General features: G+C 41.5%; 4 protein-coding genes across 4 annotated transcripts in view; 3 read left to right on the forward strand and 1 right to left on the reverse strand.

The window, feature by feature from the left end:
* Positions 1-22,543, reverse strand: part of LOC115375905 (contactin-associated protein-like 4) — a gene marked incomplete at its 5' end in the record, with an annotated part of 181,956 nt that overhangs the window by 149,378 nt on the left and 10,035 nt on the right. The window lies entirely within an intron of this gene.
* LOC115375909 (tripartite motif-containing protein 16-like) lies at positions 3,083-4,935 on the forward strand. Its single transcript, XM_030075509.1, has one exon. It carries the CDS (start codon positions 3,265-3,267, stop codon positions 4,933-4,935), a length of 1,671 nt encoding a protein of 556 aa, XP_029931369.1. The 5' UTR covers positions 3,083-3,264.
* LOC115374784 (uncharacterized) lies at positions 7,279-16,264 on the forward strand. The gene is made up of 3 exons (XM_030073904.1): positions 7,279-8,943; positions 12,727-12,739; positions 14,486-16,264. The coding sequence occupies exons 1-3, from the start codon at positions 7,279-7,281 to the stop codon at positions 16,159-16,161; spliced, it is 3,354 nt and encodes a 1,117-aa protein (XP_029929764.1). The 3' UTR covers positions 16,162-16,264.
* On the forward strand, positions 19,406-21,142 carry LOC115375914 (tripartite motif-containing protein 16-like). The gene has a single exon (XM_030075515.1). It carries the CDS (start codon positions 19,424-19,426, stop codon positions 21,092-21,094), a length of 1,671 nt encoding a protein of 556 aa, XP_029931375.1. The 5' UTR covers positions 19,406-19,423; the 3' UTR covers positions 21,095-21,142.

A 22,543-nucleotide genomic window follows, 5' to 3' on the forward strand; every position in this document is an offset into this window, starting at 1 on the left:
AATCTGATGTGAATTCACTGGCAATAGCACGTGTGATATTTTAACAGGTCAATTTGGAGAAACAATGAGTGCAGCTCACGCAGGCACTTTGGGGCAGCTTAGGCCAGGGGCATGTCCCTACTAATATCCAGCCACTACTGTATAGTCCCTACCAATACAAACACTGTCCGTCAGTGTCTAGTCAATGCTTACGGTACACAAAGGGTTAACAGTCACTCTCTGCTAGAAGTCCCGCCTCAAACCTAATATCGCTCATCGATTGGCTCTGCCGTTCTGTCACGTCAGCTGGACGGAGTTTCATATCAGTGGTTGCATTTACATTCACATTTGTGTCTGTGTGTGTGTGTTTGGTAATAAGGCACAGCCAGGATGGGTACCAAAAAAAGAAAAGTGGACATAAAAAGTTTCTTTAGAAGTCAAAGTGGAAGTTACTCCAAGAAAATAGACGCACTTTATTTATTATATTGCTGATGTGTGGTTGATAATAATGGTGATAACAATAATAGTCAACTAAGCTATTGATGTTTTTCTTCAGTTTATTTTGTCAGGTGGCAGTTATAACAATAGTTCAGCATGGTTCTTTGAAATGAGAGCTTTTATCAGGCACATTGGCCTTTTGTCTCTAGGGAAGCAGGAATGATCCATTTTTACTAACCATGATTTAAAATGTTAAGGTTATAGAACTGTAGAGCCTCAACAACCCAGAGATTTTTTTTTTTTCAAATAAGAGCAAGGCAATGGACACTAATCTGTTTGTATTTAGGTGTTTAGTGTCAAACATTTATTATATTTTATTTCATTTTATTTATGTTTATGTATGGTGTTGTTGATGTACAGTATGATGCACAGTTGCACTAAAGATATGAACTCTGTTAAATTGCCTGTTTGTCTTTCTTTAGTTGCCTTTAACTTACAACATTGCAGAATTATTAAATACATGTAGTCAGTATAGATATTCAGATATGTAGTATAAACATTAATGTCAATCCCTGAATATTTTTTTTTTTTTCTGATTATGATTGCTGCTTGTTCATTTGATCAAGCAGTCATAAATGCAAAAAACATCAACTTTCAGGGGCACCGCCTTGGAGCACTTTTATGTCCCCACCAATGTCAAAATCAAACCTACGCCCTTGAGCTTAGGGGTCTTTCGGATGAGGTCAAGAGGGCGGGTACGCCTCATCCAGTAGACATCGACGGCCCGCAATATGCAGTCACATTGAACTGGTTGAGTTTCTGTATTTCCAGCTGAGCACAAGCGGTGAAAAGATGCATAAAAGCAGCGACACAGATGTATAATGAATGTGCAAGAGTAATGGACTATTGGTGATGCTAACAGGAGATTTATGTTGTCGATTGCAAGTTCACTAAATTTGCTGATGTGGAAATCAGTCATGTGACCACCTGTAGCTTGCGAGAGTGCAAGTTGTGTCAGTGGGCCAAATATTGTCAGTGTGAGTGTGTTATGAGAGTTTGATGTGCTTGTGTTTCTGTAGTTCCAGAAAAGAAGTAAAGAGATGATTTTTGAACCTGTGCACACGTGGAAACCACAGACATTACAGTGGTGTCTGTCCTCCTGTCCTATCTGTCTGTCCTCCTGCTCCATGAATGTTTTATTCTCTGCTTTTACTCTATTTTTTACTCTAAGTATGCAATATATCATAACCTGCCTCACATATATTCTCTCACCTGCCAAGTGTGTGTACTGTCTTCTCTTACCTGTCTTGTGCGTTTTGTCTCAAGTGCCTAATGTTTGTCCCCCTCCTGCCTCCTGCCTGCTACTAACCACTGGATATACCGCTGTTCATGAATCTGCTGCCTGCATAATGCTCTGCCCATCATTTCTACTACTTCACTGTGTGTTTATTGTATGTCTCTAATATCAGTAATGTTCATGTCCTTTATGTCTGTTATGTCCAATACTGCTGACGATTGTGTATAATATGTACGTCTGCTGTGTTTGTGTTTTATGTGCCGTTAACTTGTCTTAATTTCCATTCCTCTGTTTAAGTAAGTTTGATGCCCACCATGAATGTTTGCTGTACTGCTTATGTTGTGCATGTCTGTACATCTGTCTTTAACCCTGTCTCCTCTTTTGTCCCTTTTTTATTTTTGAATCTCCATATCCTTCCCCAGGGGGCCCCTACCCCCACCTAGGCCGTTATTGTAAATAAGAGTCTGCTCTTAATTAACTTGCCTACTCAAATAAAGGTTGATGATGACGATGTATCTGAGTCTGCAGCATACATGGTCCTGTTTTTCTTTGCATAATTACTATCACAGTGTTTGCTGTTTGACTGGCACTATATGGGCATCAGAGTAACTAGAAAATGTCACATGTTCTTCCACTTATTATTCAGAGCTTAAATTCAATTCATGTTTCACTTAAAACAAAAAAGAGGGGGGGAAGGGAGAGAGTGCTTTCATATGTACTAATTTTCTGATCCTGTTGGTTTCATTATTGTTAATGGAAAGTCCAACCGTCAATGTAAAGCATCATGTAAAATATCATGTAATATAGTGCCATGATACGTGTTTGCACAGTGTGCATTGGAAGCATTAGCAAACTGTTTTCTTCCGGGAAAAAGCAATGAATTTAAAATTCACTTCATCCTGTGTTGAGCAGCAGAACAGTGAGACCCTTAACATGAACAACTGAACAGGAGACAGTTGGGGATAAAATTTAGATGTGGCCAAATCCTTCTCTGAGTTTTAACTTTACTTACAAATGTCTTTTCAAAACATCTCCAGCAGGATTAGACCCTGCATCCCTCTAAGTTATTTGCTCTTATTTGTGTTGATAAAAGTGGTGACCCAACTAACAATGGGATGTCTTATACGTGCAGTGTGATTTTCAAATGTGCATTGTGAACAGAAATGGTTTTTCAATAGTCCAGTGAGATGGTTTCATTCAGATTTTATCATAATCTTCATCTAATATTGGAGATGAGGGCAAAACACACACTGCCTCTTTAAGACCACTCCTCTTCCTGGAGTGAAGCAGCAGCTGAACCCCTCCCACCTCTGTCTGATCTCAAACATTACGAGTTATATTCTGCCCAGATATTTCCTGCTTCTCAGATCTGACAGTTTAAAGACAAGTGGAAACAACACAGTGTGAAGAACAAGAGCCAACAAGCCCATTTACAGCAGATCAGCCAGTGACTGTGAGGAAAAGCTGATGTTTGCTTTGGATCGGAGCACAATTCTTATCTGTTGATAGAAAGTGAAACTATCAGACGTTCACTGTGACTGAGAGGTGAAATGGCACAGCGAGGATTTCAGCCGGACTCGGCAAAGTTTTGCTGTTCCATCTGTCTGGATCTGCTGAAGGATCCGGTGACTATTCCCTGTGGACACAGCTACTGCATGAGCTGTATTAAAGACTGCTGGGATGGAGAGGAGCACAAGGAAATCTACAGCTGCCCACAGTGCAGACAAACCTTCACACCAAGACCTGTCCTGGTGAAAAACACCATGTTAGCAGATATAGTGGAGGACGTGAGAAATGCAGGACTCCAAGCTGCTCCTCCTGATCTCTGCCTTGCTGGACCTGGAGATGTGGCCTGTGATGTCTGCTGTGGGAGGAAGCTGAAAGCCCTCAAGTCCTGTCTGGTGTGTCTGGCCTCTTACTGTGAGCACCACCTCCAGCCTCACTATCAATCCCCCACCTTTGAAAAACACAAGCTGGTAAACCCATTCAAGCAGCTTCAGCAGAACATCTGCTCTAATCATGATGAGGTGATGAAGATTTTCTGCCGTACTGATCAGCAGTGTATCTGTTATCTCTGCTCCATGGATGAACATACAGGCCACCACACAGTCTCAGCTGCAGCGGAATGGAAAGAGAGGCAGAAAGAGCTCGGGGTGAGTCGGCAAAAAATCCAGCAGAGAATCCAGGACACAGAGAAAGACGTGAAGGTGCTCCAACAGGAGGTGGAGGAGATCAATCGCTCTGCTGATAAAGCAGTGGAGGACAGTGAGGAGATCTTCACTGAGCTGATCACTTTGATTGAGAAAAGAAGGTCTGATGTGAAGCAGCAGATCAGATCTCAGCAGAAAGAGGAAGTGAGTCGGGCTGAAGAAGTTCAGGAGAAGCTGAAGCAGGAGATCGCTGAGCTGAGGAGGAAAGACGCTGAGCTGGAGCAGCTCTCACACACAGAGGATCACATCCATTTTCTGCAGAATTACCCCTCACTCTCATGTCTCAGTGAATCTACAGACTCACCCAGCAACAACATCCGTCCTCTGAGCTTCTTTGAGGATGTGACTGCAGCTGTGTCAGAGCTGAGAGAGAAACTACAGGACCTTCTTAGTGAAGAATGGTCCAAGATCTCACTAACCGTGACTGGAGTGGATGTTTTACTGTCACAACCAGAGCCCAAGACCAGAGCTGAATTCTTACAATATTCATGTCACATCACACTGGATCCATACACAGCAAACACATATCTGTCATTATCTGAGGGGAACAGAAAAGCAACAGTAATGACAGCAGAAAAGTCATATCCCAGTCACCCAGACAGATTTATTGAATTGTGGCAGGTCCTGAGTAGAGAGAGTTTGACTGGACGTTGTTACTGGGAGGTGGAGTGGAAGGGGGCAGTTTATATAGCAGTCTCATATAAGGATATCAGCAGAACAGGGACTGAGATTGCATGTAGATTTGGACACAATGACAAATCTTGGGCATTGTATTGTTATAACAAGAACTATGAATTTCAACACAACAATATCAAAACTGAAATCCCTCTCCCTGTGTCCTCCAGAGTGGGAGTGTACCTGGATCACAGAGCAGGTATTCTGTCCTTCTACAGCGTCTCTGAAACCATGACTCTCCTCCACAGAGTCCAGACCACATTCACTCAGCCTCTCTATGCTGGACTTTGGCTTCGTGGTTGGGATTTCACTGCTGAGCTGTGTGAACTCAAGTAGTCAGGAAATGTTGAAGTGGAAATGAATGAATTTGAGATTCTGTTTCTCTGTTCTGTCTCCTTTCTTGCAAAGCGCTCATCACTGTGATGTTTCTGCTCCGCACTTATCAAAAGATCTGACCTGTCAGTCAAACATCTTGGGCAGTGCTGTGACATTTTAGTCTTTGGAAGTTCATTTAATTCCATTTTGTCTTTCTGTTCTCATGAAAATGTAAAAAATGACATTAATTCAACTATTGTGGCCTCTTTATGGATATTCATTGCATATTTGCTGTATTGTTTTTTGTTATTTCTGTTCCACTGCATGGGCCTTAATGAGGCAACAAGTAGAAATCTGCTGTAGTTTCTATTTTAGCTAAATAGTTTTTAATATGTTGGTTCCAAACCCTGCACTTTGACAATAAGATTTTCAAAATAGCAGCAATAAATGCACTGTAAATGTAATCATTATTAATATAATGATAGAGAATGCTTTCATTTAGTGATGGTGGGGATGGTTATGTTTTTTTTTTGTTGTTTTTTTTTTTCATTTTTGGTTCACGTTATTGTTTTTCTTTTGGTTCGCTTGCTTTTTGGTCTGTTTTTGCTTCCTCTTTACTTTGGCATTTGCTATAAAACTCAATAAAATCGTGATTGTAAAAAACCCCACAGAGGAGTGCAGTTTTACTGTTGAGAGCAGGGACTGAAAGTAAAATTACCACCAAGCTCTGGTGCTACAAAACAGGCAACATTCACTCAGATAAAATGAATGAAGGACAATCATATTATCAGTTTAACTGGTGAAATGTATGAATTAAGTCAGTGGTCATAGGTGGAGAAACTGAGGGACACTGTGAATGGGTAACTGTAAGTATAATATGCAAATTCATTTTTGTACCATTGCAGCTTTACTGAGAAAGACAGGTTTGGTGTGGAGAACTAAACATAAAGAAAACTTAAAAAAAAAAAAAAAAAAAAAGTGTCAAGAACTGATATAAATAGTTCCAGGTCAAGTTTGGAAATTGCATAACATGTATAGGATCCTTTTGTTTTCGTCCTCACATGACAATACCTTTTATGGAGGCGCATGCTGTCATTTCAGATGTGCTGGTGAGTGTACTGAAGAATAAATTTAAACAGGATATGGCCTTGTCGATGGTCCAGTTGCTGCTGTGTTTATCAGAATATTTCACACTGAACTGATCACAATCTTCCGAATGCAATCAGAGCATTAAGGTCTAGAAAAAGCATTAAACATTTAAATAGAGCGTGTATAAATGTACATTTATAAATCACTGTCTACACCTCCTTCCTTATATGTTAATTTCAGGTTATAATACTAACCACATATCCATTGTTATGTATTTCAGTTTCAGCTTTAAAGTATTTGTTCGTCTGGGTTTTCATTGTTGTAAGTTAAATAATTGCCAATATAAGCACTTGAAACAGTAAACTGAGGTAAGTTTTATTTGCAATGAGCACTAAAGTCTCATTATACATGCATTTTTCTTCAGCTTTGCCTGGAATAAGATTAAAACAACCTTGTAACCTACAGAGAAGTGAACTGTATCGCTTTACTACATCGATTTTTCATTTGATCTGCGAGTCTAAAACGTGACACTTAAAAAAACAAAGAACGAAGTTACGCTCAAGGGAACAAATGTGGCTGGTGATATTTTGTGTTAATTGTCTGTTCTTACTATTTTCATTTTTGGTAATAAAGACACAATAAGTCATTGCGTCAGATTTCATTTCATTCCAAAAACTGTTGAGAAGCTGGACACTGAGGATAAAATGCAAATCTGGCTCAGCATTAAAAAAAAATTAAAAAAAATTAAAAGTGTTTTTTTTGATTGTTTGTTTGTTTGTTTGTTTTTAGATTATTATGGTATTTCTGCTTTATTTGACAGTCACAGCAGAGAGAAACAGGAAAGGCAGGGGAGAGAGAGGGGATGACCTGCAGCAAAGGGCCCGAGGTTTGAACCCAGCATGCTGCGATCAGGACTCAGCCTTAACACACGGTACGCACTCGTATGGTGTGCTACTGCGGCTCTCCCTCAAATCTGTTTTTCAATACATCTCGAGTGTTTAGGCCTGATTCCTCATTTTCATTTGATGTTGTAACCCTACTAATTGGTGTCATTGCATTGTGAGTTTCAACTGTGTATTGTTAGCAAACACAAAACTGATAATCCTTCCCTGGAAAGTAATAAAAAACGCTGCCAAGTGCAAGGGTCAACACGCCCATTTAAAGCAAATCAGCCAATGTGTGTAAAGAACAGGAACAACCTTTTGCCTTGGATCAAACTCTTATCTGCAGAGAGAGAACAATATCATCTGACTTTCACTGTGACTGAGAGGGGAAATGGCACAGCGAGGAATTCAGCCGGACTCGGCAAAGTTTTGCTGTTCCATCTGTCTGGATCTGCTGAAGGATCCGGTGACTATTCCCTGTGGACACAGCTACTGCATGAGCTGTATTAAAGACTGCTGGGATGGAGAGGAGCACAAGGAAATCTACAGCTGCCCCCAGTGCAGACAAACCTTCATGCCGAGGCCTGTCCTGGTGAAAAACACCATGTTAGCAGAGTTACTGGAGGAAATGGAGAAGATGGGACTCCAAGCTGCTCCTCCTGATCTCTGCTACGCTGGACCTGGAGATGTGGCCTGTGATTTCTGCTCTGGGAGGAAACTGAAAGCCCTCAAGTCCTGTCTGGCGTGTCTGGCCTCTTACTGTGAGCACCACCTCCAGCCTCATTATCAATCCCCTGCCTTTGAAAAACACAAGCTGGTAAACCCATTCAAGCAGCTTCAGGAGAACATGTGCTCTAATCATGATGAGGTGATGAAGATTTTCTGCCGTACTGATCAGCAGTGTATCTGTTATCTCTGCTCCATGGATGAACATAAAGGCCATGACACAGTCTCAGCTGCAGCAGAAAGGAAAGAGAGGCAGAAAGAGCTCGGGGTGAGTCGGCAAAAAATCCAGCAGAGAATCCAGGACACAGAGAAAGACGTGAAGGAGCTTCAGCAGGAGGTGGAGGAGATCAATCGCTCTGCTGATAAAGCAGTGGAGGACAGTGAGGAGATCTTCACTGAGCTGATCAGTTTGATTGAGAAAAGAAGGTCTGATGTGAAGCAGCAGATCAGATCCCAGCAGAAAGAGGAAGTGAGTCGGGCTGAAGAAGTTCAGGAGAAGCTGAAGCAGGAGATCGCTGAGCTGAGGAGGAAAGACGCTGAGCTGGAGCAGCTCTCACACACAGAGGATCACATCCATTTTCTACAGAATTACCCCTCGCTCTCATGTCTCAGTGAATCTACAGACTCACCCAGCACCAACATCCGTCCTCTGAGCTACTTTGAGGATGTGACTGCAGCTGTGTCAGAGCTGAGAGAGAAACTACAGGACCTTCCTAGTGAGGAATGGTCCAAGATCTCACTGACAGTGACTGAAGTGGATGTTTTACTGCCACAACCAGAGCCCAAGACCAGAGATGAATTCTTACAATATTCATGTCACATCACAATGGATCCAAACACAGCAAACACACGTCTGTCATTATCTGAGGGGAACAGAAAAGCAACAGTAATGAGAGCAGAACAATCATATCCCAGTCACCCAGACAGATTTACTCCATGGTGTCAGGTCCTGAGTAGAGAAAGTCTGACTGGACGTTGTTACTGGGAGGTGAAGTGGAAGGGCAGTGTTTCAGTAGCAGTTTCATATAAGGATATCAGCAGAACAGGGACCAGGTATGCATGTGGATTTGGATGCAATGACAAATCTTGGGCATTGGTTTGCTACAATATGAACTGTCACTTCCAACACAACAATATACAAACTAAAATCCTGCTCCCTGTGTCCTCCAGAGTGGGAGTGTACCTGGATCACAGAGCAGGTATTCTGTCCTTCTACAGCGTCTCTGAAACCATGACTCTCCTCCACAGAGTCCAGACCACATTCACTCAGCCTCTCCATGCTGGAGTCTGGCTTTATTATCACTCACATTTGAGCACCAGTGCTGAATTTGTCTAAACCCATAAGTCTGAGTAGTGAGGGTTTGTTAATTCAGATTGTCTGTTTTGTCTCCATCTTTAGTGTGAAGTTGGCATTGCTGGAGTGTTTCTGCACTAAACTTCCCAGTCTCTTTAACAGAGAGGGCAGTTCTGTGACATATTTTTGCACTGAATGTCTGCAGGTGACACTGTTTTCTTTTTCTGTTCAGCCATGATGCCCATAAGTTGCACTCTTATCAATCAGCAGCAGAGAAAATCAATTAAACCTTTCTTCACATGAAGCTGTTGTGCAATCTACATGGTTCTTTTCTTCTTTACATATTTGCTGTGGTATTTTTTTCTTTGTTTGTGTTTCACTGCATGAGCCTGAAACTTATGGCAAATTATTATGACAGAATAGTTGGCAATATGTTGAGGTTTTTCCTATCATGTTGAAATTATGATGTTATAATATTATAACATTATAAGATATATATAACATAAATATGATATAATATTATAATGTCCCTCCACAGTGTTAACATGCTGGTTTAAACAGATTGATGGTGTGGATAAAGTTCATATTGAGGTGGAAACACCAAGATTCATTGATCATGTTTCAGTGACTGGATGTGTCTACAAAGTGAATGTTTATAATATTTAACAAAAGACACTTCCATGAACCATCACAGTATTTCCTCTTTTTTGTTTGTTTCCAGAAATTGAATCATTAGTTTGTTTTTGAAACAGTGGGTTTCTGGTTTCTGCTTGTTCAATGATCCCAATTTTCTGTTCAGGCCTGAAAAATCTGGGAAAGTGCTGGGAAATAATTTGATCACTTTGAATATTGAATAAAATGACTGGAAGTTTTATGTTGATGAATACACTGAATAAAATATTTCTGAGAATGAACACAGTATTGTTTTGTTTGTTTGTTTGTTTGTTTGTTTGTTGTTGTTTTTTTTTTTTTGCTGTTTTTTTTATTCCAAGGAGTCTGTAAAGCTTGCTGGAGAAAATCTGAAAATGATATCTCAGAATAACTTGGTTGATTTACTTGTTTATTTTTTCCAGCTGCTGTCATTTCAGAAATTGTGATAAGAGAATAACCTTCAGCATGACACGGCCTTGTTGCTGGTGAAATCGCTTGGCCACCATCAGAATATATCACACGCTGAAATGACCCACACCTGCAAAATACAACCAGGACATTAAGGTGTGGAAAATGACTGATATTTTTTTTTTTTTTTTTTTAAAGCAAAGTATAAACTGTGAATACAATATTAAGTCCATAAATTGAGATCTGGTCTTCCTTCCTTATTTTTTTATTATTATTATTATTATTTTTTTTAAATTAAAAAAAATAATAATAATATATGTATATATATACTTTGGGGCAACTTATGCCAGGGACACGTCCCTACCAACATCCAGCCACTACTGTATAGTCCCTACCAATACAAACACTGTCCGTCAGTGTCCAGTCAGTGCTTATGGTACACAAAGAGTTAACAGTCGCTCTCTGCTTGAAGTCCCGCCTCAAACCTAATATCGCTCATCGATTGGCTCTGCCGTTTCTTGCCAATGTGTGATTGGCCGTCCCCGCTGTGTCATGTCAGCTGGACTTAGTTTCATATCAGTGGTTGCATTTACGTTCACATTTGTTTCTGTGTTTGTGTGTGTGTGATTGGTAATAAGGCACAGCCAGGATGGGTCCCCAAAAAAATTAAAGTGGACATAAAAAATTTCTTTAGGAGCCAAAGTGGAAGTTACTCCAAGAAAATAGGCCCACTTTATTTATTATATTGCTGATGTGTAGTTGATAATAATGGTGATAACAATAATAGTCAACTAAGCTATTGATGTTTTTCTTCAATTTATTTTGTCAGGTAGCAGTTATAACAATAGCTCAGCATGCTTCTTTGAAATGAGAGCTTTTATCAGGCATATTGGCCTGTTGTCTCTGGGGAAGCAGGAATGATCCATTTTTACTAACCATGATTTAAAATGTTAAGGTTATATAACTAGAGCCTCAACAACACAGATTTTTTCAAAAAAGAGCAAGGCAATGGACACTAATCTGTTTGTATTTAGGTATTTAGGGCCCTATCTTGCGCCAGACTCCCTAAACCCGCTATTTGCGGATTTAGGATTTAGGAAGAGGCGTTCCCCCGTAAAAGTTGCTATCTTGTGCACCTCCCGCTATCCGCAAAACACCTCCGCTACCCGCTATATTATGCATAGGCGTGTTTTGGGCATTACGCCAGCTAAACCAATCAGTGTGCCAGGTGCCATTGCCTTTAAGGGCAGGATGCGCTATCCTAAATCCTGAATCCTAAATCCTAAATCCGCGATGGAGAGAGGGAGGTAGATTTTCTCAGGGCTTCTACTGAGGCTAAAGCAAGTTGGCTTTATATACATATTATATATTTTATTATAGGCGAGTTAATTCGGGAGGTGGAGCCACATGTGTCCAAGTGGACGTGTCACAAGGTTGTACTGATTGAGTAAAATCCCCGGGCCACACCACAGACACACAGGAGGCAGAGGTGGAACTATGTGTGAACTAATTTATTGACAAGGTAGATTGGGCAAATAAAATATTAAAAATAAAAATATAGCACAGCTGCTGGCTTATGATAAAACAATAAAACGTGCCTGCGTAAGTGTCCAATTAAAACAGTCTTTCCTCTAAACAGTCTATATGAGTAATATACTCAGTCCATTCCGGCGGCGTCCCAGTATCAGTCCGACCGTGTGCGTGGTGAGGCTCCGTCGGGGCGCGCATTGAAGCCGCCTGGGCGCGCTCTGGTAACAGCCCAAACTTTAATAGCGGATAGCGGATAGCGGGTGGTCCTGACCACCCGCTATCCGCTATCCCTAAAGTGTGTGCGCAAGATAGCAACTTTAGGGACAGCACATGAAACACACCCACGGACACACCTCCAGGCGCAAAGACGGAGTCGGCATAACGGATAGCGGGTAGCGGGTGGCGCAAGATACCGTTTAGGGATAGTGGAAGCTCCTAAATCCGCAATTTGCGGGTAGTGGCAGCGGATAGCGGGTGGCACAAGATAGGGCCCTTAGTGTCAAACATTTATTATATTTTATGTTATTTATGTTTATGGGCAATGTTGTTGATGTACCGTATGATGCACAATTGCACTGAAGACGAGAACTCTGTTAAATTGCCTGCTTGTCTTTCTTTAGTTGCCTTTAACTTACAACATTGCAGAATTATGAAATACTTGTAGTCAGTATAGATATTCAGATATCCAGTATAAACATTGTCAATCCCTGAATAATTTTTTTTTCGATAATGATTGTTTGCTTGTTTATTTGATCAGCTCAACATGACGTGAAGTTGCAGTCAAAAATGCAAAAAACATCAACTTTCAGGGGCGCCGCCTTGGAGCACTTTTATGTCCCCACCAATGTCAAAATCAAACCTACGCCCTTGAGCTTAGGGGTCTTTCGGGTGAGGTCAAGAGGGCGGGTACGCCTTATTCAGTAGACATAGACGGCCCCCAATATGCAGTCACATTGAACTGGTTGAGTTTCTGTATTTCCAGCTGAGCACAAGCAGTGAAAAGATGCATAAAAGCAGCGACACAGATGCATAATGAATGTGCAAGAGTAATGGATTATTGGTGATGGAAACAGGAGATTTATGTTGTAGACTGCAAGTTCACTGAATTTGCTGATGTGGAAATCAGTCGTGTGACCACCTGTAGCTTGCGAGAGTACAAGTTGTGTCAGTGGGTCAAATATTGTCAGTGTGAGTGTGTTCTGAGAGTTTGATGTGCTTGTGTTTCTGTAGTTCCAGAAAAGAAGTAAAGAGATGATTTTTGAACCTGTGCACACCTGGAAACCACAGACATTACGGAGGTGTCTGTCCTCCTGTCCTATCTGTCTGTCCTCCTGTTCCATGAATGTTTTATTCTCTGCTTTTATTCTATTTTTTACTCTAAGTATGCAATATATCATAACCTGCCTCACATATATTCTCTCACCTGCCAAGTGTGTGTACTGTCTTCTCTTACCTGTCTTGTGTGTTTTGTCTCAAGTGCCTAATGTTTGTCCCCCTCTTGCCTCCTGCCTGCTACTAACCACTGGCTATACCACTGTTCATGAATCTGCTGCCTGCATAAAGCTCTGCCCATCATTTCTACTACTTCACTGTGTGTTTATTGTATGTCTCTAACATCAGTAATGTTCATGTGCTTTATGTCTGTTATGTCCAATACTGCTGACGATTGTGTATAATATGTACTTCTGCTGTGTTTGTGTTTTATGTGCCGGCAACTTGTCTTAATTTCCATTCCTCTGTTAAAGTAAGTTTGATGCCCACCATGAATGTTTGCTGTACTGCTTATGTTGTGCATGTCTGTACATCTGTCTTTAACCCTGTCTCCTCTTTTGTCCCTTTTTTATTTTTGAATCTCCATATCCTTCCCCAGGGGGCCCCTATCCCCACCTAGGCCGTTATTGTAAATAAGAGTCTGCTCTTAATTAACTTGCCTAGTCAAATAAAGGTTGATGATGATGATGTATCTGAGTTTGCAGCATACATGGTCCTGTTTTTCTTTGCATAATTACTATCACAGTGTTTGCTGTTTGACTGGCACTATATGGGCATCAGAGTAACTAGAAAATGTCACATGTTCTTCCACTTATTATTCAGAGCTTAAATTCAATTCATGTTTCACTTAAAACAAAAAAGAGGGGGGGAAGGGAGAGAGTGCTTTCATATGTACTGATTTTCTGATCCTGATGGTTTCATTATTGTTAATGGAAAGTCCAATCGTCAATGTAAAGCATCATGTAAAATATCATCTAATATAGTGCCATGATACTTGTTTGCACAGTGTGCAATGGAAGCATTAGCAAACTGTTTTCTTCCGGGAAAAAGCAATGAATTTAAAATTCACTTCATCCTGTGTTGAGCAGCAGAACAGTCAGACCCTAAACATGAACAACTGAACAGGAGACAGTTGGGGATAAAATTTAGATGTGGCCAAATCCCTCTCTGAGTTTTAACTTTACTTACAAATATCTCCAGCAGGATTAGACCCTGCAGTTATTTAAACCCTGCAAGTTATTTGCTCTTATTTGTGTTGATAAAAGTGGTGACCCAACTAACAATGGGATGTCTCATATGTGCAGTGTGATTTTCAAATGTGCATTGTGAACAGAAATGGTTTTTCAATAGTCCAGTGAGATGGTTTCATTAAGATTTTGTCATAGTTGCCATCTGATATTGGAGATGAGGGCACAACACACACTGCCTCTTTAAGACCACTCCTCTTCCTGGAGTGAAGCAGCAGCTGAACCCCTCCTGCTTCTGTCTGATCTCAAACATTACAAGTTATATTCTGCCCAGATATTTCCTGGTTCTCAGATCTGACAGTTTAAAGACAAGTGGAAACAACACAGTGTGAAGAACAAGAGCCGAAAAGCCTGTTTACAGCAGATCAGCGAATGACTGTGGGGAAAAGCTGATGTTTGCTTTGGATCGGAGCACAACTCTTATCTGTTGATAGAAAGTCAAACTATCAGACGTTCACTGTGACTGAGAGGGGAAATGGCACAGCGAGGAATTCAGCCGGATTTGGCAAAGTTTTGCTGTTCCATCTGTCTGGATCTGCTGAAGGATCCGGTGACGATTCCCTGTGGACACAGCTACTGCATGAGCTGTATTAACGACTACTGGGATGGAAAGGAGCACAAGGAAATCTACAGCTGCCCACAGTGCAGACAAACCTTCACACCAAGACCTGTCCTGGTGAAAAACACCATGTTAGCAGATATAGTGGAGGACGTGAGAAATGCAGGACTCCAAGCTGCTCCTCCTGATCTCTGCCTTGCTGGACCTGGAGATGTGGCCTGTGATGTCTGCTCTGGGAGGAAGCTGAAAGCCCTCAAGTCCTGTCTGGTGTGTCTGGTCTCTTACTGTGAGCACCACCTCCAGCCTCACTATCAATCCCCTGCCTTTGAAAAACACAAGCTGGTAAACCCGTTCAAGCAGCTTCAGGAGAACATCTGCTCTAATCATGATGAGGTGATGAAGATTTTCTGCCGTACAGATCAGCAGTGTATCTGTTATCTCTGCTCCATGGATGAACATAAAGGCCACCACACAGTCTCAGCTGCAGCAGAAAGGAAAGAGAGGCAGAAAGAGCTCGGGGTGAGTCGGCAAAAAATCCAGCAGAGAATCCAGGACAGAGAGAAAGACGTGAAGGTGCTTCAGCAGGAGGCGGAGGAGATCAATTGCTCTGCTGATAAAGCAGTGGAGGACAGTGAGGAGATCTTCACTGAGCTGATCAGTTTGACTGAGAAAAGGTCTGATGTGAAGCAGCAGATAAGATCCCAGCAGAAAGAGGAAGTGAGTCGGGCTGAAGAAGTTCAGGAGAAGCTGAAGCAGGAGATCGCTGAGCTGAGGAGGAAAGACGCTGAGCTGGAGCAGCTCTCACACACAGAGGATCACATCCATTTTCTACAGAATTACCCCTCGCTCTCATGTCTCAGTGAATCTACAGACTCACCCAGCACCAACATCCGTCCTCTGAGCTACTTTGAGGATGTGACTGCAGCTGTGTCAGAGCTGAGAGAGAAACTACAGGACCTTCCTAGTGAGGAATGGTCCAAGATCTCACTGACAGTGACTGAAGTGGATGTTTTACTGCCACAAGCAGAGCCCAAGACCAGAGATGAATTCTTACAATATTCATATCATATCACACTGGATCCAAACACAGCACACAGACGTCTGTCATTATCTGAGGAGGACAGAAAAGCAACAGAAATGAGAGCAGAACAGTCATATCCCAGTCACCCAGACAGATTTACTGGATGGTGTCAGGTGCTGAGTAGAGAGAGTCTGACTGGACGTTGTTACTGGGAGGTGAAGTGGAAGGGGGAAGTTTATATAGCAGTCTCATATAAGGATATCAGCAGAACAGGGACCAATGATGCATGTGCATTTGGATGCAATGACAAATCTTGGGCATTGGACTGTTACAACAAGAAGTGTCAATTCAATCACAACAATATCCAAACTAAAATCCCGCTCCCTGTGTCCTCCAGAGTGGGAGTGTACCTGGATCACAGAGCAGGTATTCTGTCCTTCTACAGCGTCTCTGAAACCATGACTCTCCTCCACAGACTCCAGACCACATTCACTCAGCCTCTCCATGCTGGACTTGGGCTGTTTTATTTTCACCCACGTTTCAACACCACTGCTAAATTTGTCTAAACCCCTCATTCTGAGTAGTGAGGGTTTGTTAAAGAGCTATCAGATTCAGATTTTCTGTTTTGTCTCCATCTTTAGTGTGAAGTTGTCATTGCTGGAGTGTTTCTGCACTAAACTTCCCAGTCTCTTTAACAGAGCAGGCAGTTCTGTGACATATTTTTGCTTCGAAAGTCTGCAGTTAGCAGTAAAGAAAATCAATTAAACCTTTCTTCACATGAAGCTGTTGTGCAATCTACATGGTTCTTTTCTTCTATGCATATTTGCTGTGGTATTTTTTTTTTCTGTTTGTGTTTCCCTGCATGAGCCTCAAACTTATGGCAAAGTCATTATCGCAAAATAGTTGGCAACATGTTGAGGTTTTTCCTATCATGTTGAAATCATAATTTTTAATTATATACATCCATAATGCAAATATCAACATTGTTTATTATATTATAATGTTCCTCCACAGTGCTAACATGCTGCTTTAACAGACTGATGGTGTGGATAAAGTTCATATTGAGGTGGAAACAACAAGAATCATGGACCAGGTTCCAGTGACTGGATGTGTCTACAAAGTGAATGTTTATAATATTTAATAAAAAGACACTTCCATGAATCAACATAGTATTTCTTCTGTTTTATTTTTTTTTCCAAAAACTGAATCATAAGTTTGTTTTTGAAACAATGGGTTTCTGGTTTCTGCTTGTTCAATGATCACAATTTTTTTATTCCAAGGAGTCTGTAAAGCTTGCTGGAGAAAATGTGAAAATAATATCTCAGAATAACGTGGTTGATTTGGCCCTCAAAATACATAGAAGTGCCGTCTTCATGTTTGGAGCAGCAACCAAAAGTAAAATTACCTGCAAGCACCAGAGTTACCGAAGAGGGAAAACTAGTCCAGATGAAAAGACTCCGAAACAACCATGATGCAAATTTAGCTGCAGACATGAAGGAATAAAGTGGATGTACAGATGGATGGACTGAAGGACAATGTAAATGGATGCACTGCAAGTTCAATGTGCCAGTCAATCAATCAATCAATCAATCAATCAGTTAATCAATGTCTGTCATGGAAGACAGTCTTTATATGGAAAACTAAACTTTAAGACCGTTTCAAACTCTGAATCATTTGTTTCTTTTTAATAGTGAGATTGGGTTTTTGATCATGTTCAAGAAAAAAAAAAAAACAGGATTTCCTTCAGGGGCCTGAAGTCTGGAAAAGTAATGAGAAAGTGTGGGAATTTCATAAAATGTGGGACAACCTGCTGTTTGGCGTTCATACACACTCAAAGACAGATTTCATGTGGTTTTTCCAGCTGCTGTCATTTCAGAAGAATAACCTTCAGCGTGACACGGCCTTGTTGCTGGTGAAATCGCTCGGCCACCATCAGAATATATCACACACTGAACTGACCCACATCTGAAAAATACAACCAGGACATTAAGGTGTGGAAAATGACTGAAAATTTACAAAATGCAAAGTATAAACTGTGAATACAATATTAAGTCCATAAACTGAGATCTGGTCTTCCTTCCTTATTTATTTATTTTTTTTAATTAAAAAAAATAATAATATATGTATATATATACTTTGGGGCAGCTTAGGCCAGGGACACGTCCCTACCAACATCCAGCCACTACTGTATAGTCCCTACCAATACAAACACTGTCCGTCAGTGTCCAGTCAGTTCTTATGGTACACAAAGGGTTAACAGTCGCTCTCTGCTTGAAGTCCCGCCTCAAACCTAATAACGCTCATCGATTGGCTCTGCTGTTTCTTGCCAACGTGTGATTGGCCGTCCCCGCTGTGTCATGTCAGCTGGACTGAGTTTCATATCAGTGGTTGCATTTATGTTCACATTTGTTTCTGTGTTTGTGTGTGTGTGATTGGTAATAAGGCACAGCCAGGATGGGTCCCCAAAAAAATTAAAGTGGACATAAAAAATTTCTTTAGAAGCCAAAGTGGAAGTTACTCCAAGAAAATAGGCCCACTTTATTTATTATATTGCTGATGTGTAGTTGATAATAATGGTGATAATAATAGTCAACTAAGCTATTGATGTTTTTCTTCAATTTATTTTGTCAGGTGGCAGTTATAACAATAGCTCAGCATGGTTCTTTGAAATGAGAGCTTTTATCAGGCACATTGGCCTGTAGTCTCTGGGGAAGCAGGAATGATCCATTTTTACTAACCATGATTTAAAATGTCAAGGTTATAGAACTGTAGAGCCTCAACAACCCAGAGATTTTTTTCAAATAAGAGCAAGGCAATGGACACTAATCTGTTTGTATTTAGGTGTTTAGTGTCAAACATTTATTATATTTTATTTCATTTTATTTATGTTTATGTATGATGTTGTTGATGTACAGTATGATGCACAGTTGCACTAAAGACGAGAACTCTGTTAAATTGCCTGCTTGTCTTTCTTTAGTTGCCTTTAACTTACAACATTGCAGAATTATGAAATACTTGTAGTCAGTATAGATATTCAGATATCCAGTATAAACATTGTCAATCCCTGAATATTTTTTTTTCGATAATGATTGTTTGCTTGTTTATTTGATCAGCTCTACATGATGTGAAGTTGCAGTAATAAATGCAAAAAACATCAACTTTCAGGGGCGCCGCCTTGAAGCACTTTTATGTCCCCACCAATGTCAAAATCAGACCTACGCCCTTGAATACTTGTAGTCAGTATAGATATTCAGACATGCAGTATAAACATTAATGTCAACCCCTGAATAGTTTGTCTTTTTTTTCTGATTATGATTGTTTGCTTGTTTATTTGATCAGCTCTACATGACATGAAGCTGCAGGTCATTAATGCAAAAAATATCAAACAATGGGATTTCTCTTATGTGCAGTGTGAGTTTCAACTGTGCATTGTGAACAGAAATGGTTTTTCAATAGTCCAGTGAGATGGTTTCATTTAGATTTTGTCATAATCTTCATCTACTATAGGAGATGAGGGCACAACACACACTGCCTCTTTAAGACCACTCCTCTTCCTAGAGTGAAGCAGCAGCTGAACCCCTCCCACTTCTGTCTGACCTCAAACATTACGAGTTATGTTCTGCCCAGATATTTCCTGGTTCTCAGATCTGACAGTTTAAAGACAAGTGGAAACAACACAGTGTGAAGAACAAGAGCCGACAAGCCCGTTTAGAGCAGATCAGCCAATGACTGTGAGGAAAAGCTGATGTTTGCTTTGGATCGGAGCACAACTCTTATCTGTTGATAGAAAGTGAAACTATCAGACGTTCACTGTGACTGAGAGGGGAAATGGCGCAGGGAGGATTTCAGTTGGACTCGGCAAAGTTTTGCTGTTCCATCTGTCTGGATCTGCTGAAGGATCCTGTGACTATTCCCTGTGGACACAGCTACTGCATGAGCTGTATTAAAGACTGCTGGGATGGAGAGGAACAAAAGAAAATCTACAGCTGCCCACAGTGCAGACAAACCTTCACACCAAGGCCTGTCCTGGTGAAAAACACCATGTTTGCAGAGTTAGTGGAGGAAATGAAGAAGATGGGACTTCAAGCTGCTCCTCCTGATCTCTGCTACGCTGGACCTGGAGATGTGGCCTGTGATTTCTGTTCTGGGAGGAAACTGAAAGCCCTCAAGTCCTGTCTGGTGTGTCTGGTCTCTTACTGTGAGCACCACCTCCAGCCTCACTATCAATCCCCTGCCTTTGAAAAACACAAGCTGGTAAACCCATTCAAGCAGCTTCAGGAGAACATCTGCTCTAATCATAATGAGGTGATGAAGATTTTCTGCCGTACTGATCAGCAGTGTATCTGTTCTCTTTGCTCAATGGATGAACATAAAGGCCACCACACAGTCTCAGCTGCAGCAGAAAGGAAAGAGAGGCAGAAAGAGCTTGGGGTGAGTCGGCAAAAAATCCAGCAGAGAATCCAGGACACAGAGAAAGACGTGAAGGAGCTTCAACAGGAGGTGGAGGAGATCAATCGCTCTGCTGATAAAGCAGTGGAGGACAGTGAGGAGATCTTCACTCAGCTGATCAGTTTGATGGAGAAAAGAAGGTCTGATGTGAAGCAGCAGATCAGATCCCAGCAGAAAGAGGAAGTGAGTCGGGCTGAAGAAGTTCAGGAGAAGCTGAAGCAGGAGATCGCTGAGCTGAGGAGGAAAGACGCTGAGCTGGAGCAGCTCTCACACACAGAGGATCACATCCATTTTCTACATAATTACCCCTCGCTCTCATGTCTCAGTGAATCTACAGACTCACCCAGCACCAACATCCGTCCTCTGAGCTTCTTTGAGGATGTGACTGCAGCTGTGTCGGAGCTGAGAGAGAAACTACAGGACCTTCTTAGTGAGGAATGGTCCAAGATCTCACTGACAGTGACTGGAGTGGATGTTTTACTGCCACAACCAGAGCCCAAGACCAGAGATGAATTCTTACAAAATTCATGTCACATCACACTGGATCCAAACACAGCAAACACATGGCTGTCATTATCTAAGGAGAACAGAAAAGCAACACGAAAGGCAACAGAACAGTCATATCCCAGTCACCCAGGCAGATTTACTGAATGGTTGCAAGTCCTGAGTAGAGAGAGTCTGACTGGACGTTGTTACTGGGAGGTGAAGTGGAAGGGTAGAGTTTCAATAGCAGTCTCATATATGGATATCAGCAGAACAGGGACCGGGGATGCATGTGGATTTGGATTCAATGACAAATCTTGGACATTATTTTGTTACAACATGAACTGTCACTTCAGACACAACAAAATCAAAACTAAAATCCCGCTCCCTGTGTCCTCCAGAGTGGGAGTGTACCTGGATCACAGAGCAGGTATTCTGTCCTTCTACAGCGTCTCTGAAACCATGACTCTCCTCCACAGAGTCCAGACCACATTCACTCAGCCTCTCCATGCTGGACTTCGGCTTAAAAGTTGGGATGCCACTGCTCAGCTGTGTGAACTCACGTAGATGGGAATTGTTGAAGTGGAAATGAATGAATGTGAGATTTTGTTTCTCTGTTCTGTCTCCTTTCTTGCAAAGCGCTCATCACTGTGGTGCTACTGCACTGCACTTAGCAAAATATCTGACCTGTCAATCAAACAGCTTGGGCGCTGCTGTGACATTTTTGTCTTTGCAAGTTCATTTAATTCCAATTTAGTGTCTTCTACTCTCATGAAAATGTAAAAAAATGACTTTAATTCAACTATTGTGACCTCTTTATGGATATTCACTGCATATTTGTTGTATTGTTTTTTGTTATTTCTGTTCCACTGCATGGGCCTTAATGAGGCAACAAGTAGAAGTCTGCTGTAGTTTCTATTATAGCTGGATAGTTTTTTTTATGTTGGTTCCATTCCGTGCACTTTGATAATCTGATTTTAAAAATAGCAGCAATAAATGCACTGCAAATATAAATCATTATTAATGGACATTATACAGACAGATACAGTCTGCAAGCCCACAAACATTGTAGTCTACCTGTGAACTCTGTAAACCGGTGGTCAGTCTCCCGTTTGTGAGGAAACACATGGCCTCCGTCATCATTTCTTCTTTTCCTCATGACCTCTTTAGCCCTCCATGTCACAACGTGGTGGGCGGTCCCGTGTTGTGACCTCTGACCTCCGCTGACGAGACGCAATTAGTGAAATTGCATAAACACCTGCAGGCTGAGACTGACCTCCAGGCACTGCCATCAAGCTACGTGGCTCCCCCCTAGTGGCCAAAATGAAAGCAGCAACCTTTAAGGTGCATGAGAGTCAATCATTTCTTTTCACATTCTTAAATCCACCTGGGGGCCACAAAATGAATGTCGACGGGCCGCATGTTACCCGCGGGCCGCCAGTTGCCCATGTCCACTTGAATCGATGAATCAGTGGGGAAAACACTGACATTTTGCTAAATTCTTCCCTGAAACCCCATGAGAACTCAGCATCTTAAACTGCCTTTAATTAAATTGTCTTCTCAGTTCAGCAAAGCCCTGAGCATCGAAGGTCCTGTCAGGCTTGTGACGACCTCCGTAACACTCATTTGACCTCATTTCTGAGATGCTTTTCAGAAACCAGATTTAGCTCCTGAGCGGGGAAACAGCACACGGCACACAGCGGGTCCCTCAACATACACACCGCTTATCGATCGACCGTGTAGCACGTCAGTGGGTTGATATCATTTCCCACACAAAATATCATCAATCATCAAGGGATTGTGGTGTGATGTATCGAGTGTTTGTACATTTTGCCTGTGGGTTTGTATCCATTTACATAGAAAATATCATCGATAATGGGCTGTGTTGCGACATATTGATCGGCTATTCTCAGGTGGAGATCATTTCCCATTGAAAATGAAAGCTGATGTGGTGCAGCTCTGATTAGTTGTAAAGAAAAACACACTTTCAGTTGGTTGGTGTTCTTTCCTACGCAA

The sequence above is a fragment of the Myripristis murdjan genome, chromosome 17 (assembly GCF_902150065.1).
Source record: "Myripristis murdjan chromosome 17, fMyrMur1.1, whole genome shotgun sequence".
Taxonomy (NCBI): Eukaryota; Metazoa; Chordata; class Actinopteri; order Holocentriformes; family Holocentridae; genus Myripristis; species Myripristis murdjan.